At 43.3% G+C, this 6,790-nt stretch overlaps 1 protein-coding gene across 1 annotated transcript in view; it reads left to right on the top strand.

Annotated features, from left to right (window-relative positions):
• The first annotated feature begins 5,457 nt into the window (after positions 1 to 5,457).
• The window catches only part of trib1 (tribbles pseudokinase 1), a 7,913-nt gene continuing 6,580 nt past the window's right edge, over positions 5,458 to 6,790 (top strand). Inside the window, exon 1 of the mRNA XM_070846332.1 lies at positions 5,458 to 6,307. Coding sequence (XP_070702433.1) covers positions 6,008 to 6,307 — 300 coding nt within the window. The 5' untranslated portion in view covers positions 5,458 to 6,007. The remainder of the gene's footprint in view (positions 6,308 to 6,790) is intronic.

Below are 6,790 nucleotides of genomic sequence, written 5' to 3'. Positions count from 1 at the left end.
TGTTTCCTTTTCTCAATCAGTGTTTTCTCATTCCACTGCGGGTGACATCATGGGCTCGTCCGGGCTGAGCAGAGACAGCTTGTGTAACCTCAGTGTTGGGTTGGTGATAGTATGGTGACGTGTGTGTGTTGTGGCCACAGTGCGCGCACGCACGCACGCACACACACACACACACACACACACACACACACACAGACACACACACACAATTGTTGTCCACTTCCCATTAGCAACAGGAAACCCCTTGAGTCATCCTGGAGCAAAGCTCTGAGTGTAAGGAGAACTATTTCAGTGAAATCATGTGCTGAAGAGTGGCAGATTAAATTATGAAATTAAGTTCTTAAGACATGAGGGGAAGTGAGCTGATGTTTTCAAGTGAAACTCTGCTGATAAAGGTTTGAGGAGGATACCTTCTCCATGGATGGCTTTTGCAATTAAACCAAGGTATTGCATAACAGTTTCTCTTTGAGTTGAATTGGCACATGGCATTTCCTTACTCTGCTGCAGTACAATGGAATATTTGTCGTATTCCTGTGTAAAGTTAATTGCATCACACAGCATCTTCAGAGTGGCCTTGAAAAGGTCATTTTTAGCCTGCTTTATATTAGAGCTTGGAACATACACACTTCACGCTTAAATATAAAGTGCTGGCCTGGTGTTAATGTTTATTTCGGTTGTGTTTTAAGGGCCCACAGTGGAGATGAATAGTTTGCATTTTTATCTGTGGTGATTGTAACTACTGCAGCTGCACAGTTACACAACAGATTAATGTCAACTGGTCAAACATGACATAAGGGGTTTTAGTATTATACTTGCTGTACCATCTAAATGCAAAATGTGGACTTGAGTTATCACACAAGGTGACAAGTTAAAAAAAACTTGTTATTAAGTGGAAAAACACAACTAAGAAACCTCCATACGTGGCACTGTATGTTTTGATGAGTATGAAAATGTGAATCATGTGCTATGCCGTTGTAGTGTATTAGACAATACTCCTTCACTAAATGAGGGAATTTCCTCTTGAAGAATGGTTCAGTGACGTGTGAGATCTATGGCAAAGAGCCCTGAAGCTGCTCTGGAGGCTCGAGGCTGACTAACACCTCACTGAGGCACTTTCACCTTGTTGTTGTCAGTCATCAGCAAACCAGTTAATGTGATCATGAGTACATTATTTCTGACAAGATTTAGTTTGACAGCACTGACTTTGTCATTGGGACATAACATTTCTGAGAGAAATGAAATAAAAAAAAAAAAAGCATCTCCACAAATAATAAATGCAATGTTATCAGTGTGTCACCACATTCAGCTTTAAACTGCAATTTCTTTCTCTGGTTAAGATGAATTCTGTGAAAGAGCAATGAGCCAATGGCCACTTCATGTGAACACAGTGACGACAGTAGATGAAGAATTTCATTTTCAGCTGAACTTCTCAGAAGACCTTTGGGGAAGTCTTTGTGCTGAGTATGGGCAAACATGATAACTCCCCATAGTGTAGGTGTGCGTTCCCATGTAAAAAACGATCATGTGCTGTAAAATCTGAACGCAGCATACTATGAAAAGTGGAAGCATGTATAAAAAGTGGGTTTTGAATTTAAAAAATCAGTTACTTCGCCAAGAATCCAGTCTCTCCAATCTAACCAACCATGACTCAACGTAACAGATCAAAGAAATAATGATGGACAGATTGGGATAACTATTGAAGGAAGGCAGAACTTTTTGGCCAGACTACAGTCTGGAGAACATCCACATGAAAAAATCCCCCATCTCAGCTCTTGCTTTGATTGATTGTCCTTGAGGTCAGCCAGGGTTGTGAAAATATAAAGCATAGTAGAGCTGGTTATAGCGGGCTGATGACTAATTTTGGATGAGACCTCACTCGAGTTCATAGAGTTCACGGCGTCTGGGAGCTTATGTAAAGATATAGACCAGAGGAGTACTCCAGTCTGATGCATCCTTTTGTTGTTGTAAAGGGAGAATTTAGACAGAGTCGTTTTTACTGCTACCATGTAGTTGAATATCCAGTGGCCCACTTCTATCTCCCACACTCTTATGCTACATTCACAGCAAACTGTCAGTTGTCCAAAGACACAATGATAATGGCAGACAACCAGGCATTTGCAGAATACAAGTTCGTCTTTACAAAAATTCTTTAAAAGAAAAAGGGTCAGCAGTCAGTGTAATACCAATAGAGGAAGGAGAACCTGTAAAATGACTATGGTTGCATACAGTATACTTACTTCCTTCTATCCTTAAGTGACCTTTCACTGATGCTCAGAAAGGAGGTCGAAGTTCAGCTGTAATTACAATACTTAACATACTTGCATATATATGGAAACACTGCTCTTGTGTCCCTGCAGAGATGAAAATCCTTGAGGTACAATGTGCCTTAACATATATCCTCCAGTGCACATAATCAGGACAATCACTAATCATTAATATGATTTAATAATAATGGCTAAATAAATGTACATTACATAGTGTTGTCGGTTTCGGGTCACTGTGAGGATACAATAGTCATTTTTTCATGAAATTTCAAAGTTGAAAAAGAACTGATGTAAATCATAAAATTAACGATGGCTGAATTCTATTTAGCTGCTGCAGTTTCAGGGTCGATGTTTTGTGCATGCTGTCTCACTGTCACACTTTCATGTGTTTATGTCATATTGTTCGGGCTACAATTATGAGCAGCCAAGACAGAAAAATCATTCACATCAGCTTCTTAATTATATAGCCGAGTCAGAGCTATTGGGGAAAAACTGACAACTGAGATTACTTCCAGTGGGTTAAAAAAACCAAACAATCCAAACTGGCTGCAAAGCCTTCATCACTGACAGTTACATCTAAACAAAATTCAATATTAACACTAATATAATTAATTCAGCAAATAAAAAAGAATTTTAAAAAAGCCATTGTTAATGTTTTATCAAAAATCTGTCCTGTGACAAGTCAAAATGTCTGCTTTGAAAAATACCTATTAATCACATAAAGAGAGTTTAACAGCTGTACTTGTCCTGCCTGAATCATAAGGAATACTGTCAAAGTTTCATCCCTCTCGCTTATTCACTTCACCAGAAGTAAAATACTACCTCTAGTATATTAAAAGACATCCGTAGTCATCTTTGATATATTTGGAAAACAGCAAACAGCTCTGTCAGGAACAAACAGGAACAAATACATGAAAAGCAATTGTTCACTTCTCCTAATGCCATCTGGAGGAGCTGGCGGTATATTTTTGTTATCATTTGTTTGATTTATCTCATGATAGGGCATCTGTCCATCCATCACCATTATCCAACATCCACACCAGAGAGACAGATTTGTGAGCAAAGCACTCGGCTAATCTAAGCCTGTGGTCAGGATCATTTCAAAGTTATTTCACCAGGGGCTTTACTTTTTTCCAAACAGTTCGAGATTTTACTTTCAGGTCAAATCTTACGGCAGGCAGTCGAGCTGCAGGTCTTAATTTTCCCGACTAACTGTGCGTCTGACTTGAGGTCTTGTCTCAAGTCTGCAGCTCTGTTTGGAGCAGCTCAAATGAAGAATAATTAACAGTGATAGCTGGCTGTCAGCCAGATCAGATTGAACTATTCTCAGAGCAGATCAATTCCCAGCCTCTCTTTACCGCTGCTGGTGGTGAGTGACTCAGCTAATTATAACAAGGGAGAGCATGCCCTGAATACTGTTTTCTCTTCTGGCTCACTGACATGGGGATGCAGCCACTCTCCTACACAGGCGCTGTATACGCACATGGCACACACCCACACGCATCATGAGGTACACACTGGCTGACCAGCTATATGATGCTACAACCTGCAGCCATGCAACACGAACTGTCTTACATAAGAGTATAGCGTACAGCCAACACATGTACTGTAGTATGGTGCGACTTTGTGTAATGATTCCAACAGAAACTCTTAATCACATTGGAACAACCTGTCACATCACACACACACACGCAAACACTTTCTGTTTATGGCAGTCAACACAAATAAATCAGTTTTTCCAATGTATACTAAAAGACTGCGTCACACATAAACAATCGACAAGCATGCATCATCACTTTAATGCACTGACACACCAGGTCCAGACTATTGTCGGCTAACAATAAACCTCTCGGTCCTCTGTTCCCACAGTGACTGTTCATCCTGCTTTTTGAACTTTTGAAGAAGAAGAAGGAGAGAGGAAACCTGTTCCTGTGCCGCCTCAACGGCATGACAAACACACTTGCTCACAGAGACACACGCATCAATCAGCTGGTGAGTCACCTTACTCACAGGACGACCACTGCACAAAGAAAGAATGCAAGGCCTAAAAATAACAGGCCATCATTCCTATGGAATCTGCAGCTCGTCCATGTTTGGACGGCCTGCAGAGACAGGTTCACATGACCTTTTTGAGTCAAGCTGAGCCGAGCTGCTGCGACCTGCTTAAATGTGTGACCTCTTGTGGAAGGAACTGTGTCTGAAATGTGAAAAGAAATGGTTTGGAACGACATGCTTCTGTTTGGCAGGAGGGGTTGTGCGAAAGAGGGGTGATAGTCTGTGCACACACACACACACACACACACACACACACACACACACACACGGAGGCCAGCTGGTGCTCTGTGTTTCACTGAACGCTCAGTGAGCCTCTACTGCAGCCACTGTGCTTGTTCGACATAAAGTAGTAGAAAAAGAGAACTCTTGTGCAACACACACATGGTCATGCGTGTGCACACACCATTACAAACACACACAAACATGCGCATTTATAATAACCTCTGCTCACCTCAACACTCATCATCACAGGATGTTTTTCAAAATGACTACATATTGTACTTCACCCTTATATTGCTGCCTCTTTCATCCTTAAGCAACAGTCCATAGTTCACTGAATACACTTTTTTCAAGAACATTGCATCATTTTTACATAGATTGCGCACTGTTGGCCTGGTTATTTATGGTGTTTGGGTATACATGTAGTTTTAGCCTGGGATCAGTGTCTCTGGGAGCCCAGATGCTATGATGTTGTTTACAGAGCCGCGCTGGCATATTTTATGTGAATGCTTATAGCCCAGCACCACTGAGGCTTTATGAGGGTGAGTCATATCCACATAACAAACAGGCGCAGCATGGGAAAATATCGTGGTGATGTTAAAGCTAGAGTTAAGGCTCATACACTGGAGCTTTGTACCGGCTGGTTCACACTTGAGGCATAACATTTGGAGAGCAAACACTTCAGGTGCCATACAGGAGGTCTCGAGTGGCAATAAATGGCTGAACGTTAAGGAGCAACTGAGTCAGAGAGAGACTTTAAAGATTGTTAATTATTGTCTAAAACATGGGCATGCTCTCATGAGGCAGCCATGATACGCAGCAGATGATTTCTTCATCCCTCTCACTTGGTCTGTTTTTTTTTTAAAATTTATTTATTTCAGTAGGAATTTTGGAGATACATGACATCATGACAAACATCAATGTTTGCAGCACGTAGTTTCCTGTGAAAGGTAATACAGCAGGCAGTTTCATCAGAGCAGAGCTGAGCTGGAGTCGGTGCCGTTACAGGATTGCTCAATGGTTGTGTCACACCAGGAGGCTGGACTGGTCGGGCGGAGTGTTTGAGCTCTGATCTCAACATCACCGGAGCTCACTCGCTCTCTGCCTCTCTCTGAGTGTAAGGCGGTCGCTCTCTCTCTATCTATCTCTATCTCTCTGTATCTCTTTCTCTCTCTCTCTCTCTCTCTCTCTGTCTCTCTCTCCCAGTCTGGACTCGGAGGGATTGAGATTTCCTCACCAAAAGTACACAGACCTCAGCGCCACGGGCATTCGCTCTGAGGGAGGACGTGGGTTGGATTATTACCAGAAACACGCCGACACTGAATCCGCTGAAGTTTCATTTATATCTCAACTATAATGAGTCTCACGCGGAGGAATCAGGCGAGCTGCCTGTAGTTTATTTTAGCCATCAAAAGGACGCGTCCTAAACAAGCCAGGGTCTCGTTTTCTCCTTGAATCGGTCTGTCAGGATGAACTTGCAGTGGAGCAGCCCGGCACCGTGCATCCGCACCGGGAGAGTCGCGCACAAGCGGCTGGACTCAGACGATCAGCCGCCGGCCAAATGCGCCAGGCTGAGCGCCGAGGCGGGGGACACACAGGGACTCCTGGGCACCTCTCCCGGATCCCCGGTGAGCCCAACCTCAAACCCGGTCCCGGCGACCCACCAGGGGCCATCCAGGATAGGACCGTTCCTGCTTCTACCTCTGGCGGACCGGGAGAGCGTGCACAGCGCGATGAACACCGACACTGGCGATGAACTACTGTGCAAGGTATTGTGCAATTTCTTTGAATGAATGGTGTTTCAAGACACCGCGTTGCTCAACAGCCTGTCTGACATGCCACCAGTGTTTAGCCGACTTTTTTTTTTTTTTTTTTTACCAAATGTCATTCTCACGCGAAATGTGTCACACGCTTTGCGTAACAACAGGAGTGTTGCTTCATGATTTTTTAAATCCTGAGCTGTACCAGGCTCTATGATTGTTTTAAATCTGTTTACAAATACAGGAACGGCTAGGCATCCCCACAGCCAGCGCTGTGTTGTGGAGATGCAGCCTACCGGGTTCAGTCCACCTTTCTTTGGCACCGCGGCTTCACACTGTGTCTGTCAACTCGGCTCATTTGCATACACGTCACCGCAATACGCCACGCCGTGGCACACAAAAATGCAAACATGTGAGACAAAGAAAGACTATCACGATCGGGATCTGCTCTGATAAGGACGGGGCACTCCACTGTTCCAGATCCATGTGCTT

The sequence above is a fragment of the Pempheris klunzingeri genome, chromosome 16, assembly GCF_042242105.1.
Source record: "Pempheris klunzingeri isolate RE-2024b chromosome 16, fPemKlu1.hap1, whole genome shotgun sequence".
Taxonomy (NCBI): Eukaryota; Metazoa; Chordata; class Actinopteri; order Acropomatiformes; family Pempheridae; genus Pempheris; species Pempheris klunzingeri.
The sequence above is the reverse complement of the archived record's forward strand: the minus strand, read 5'-3'. Positions and strand labels throughout refer to the sequence as shown.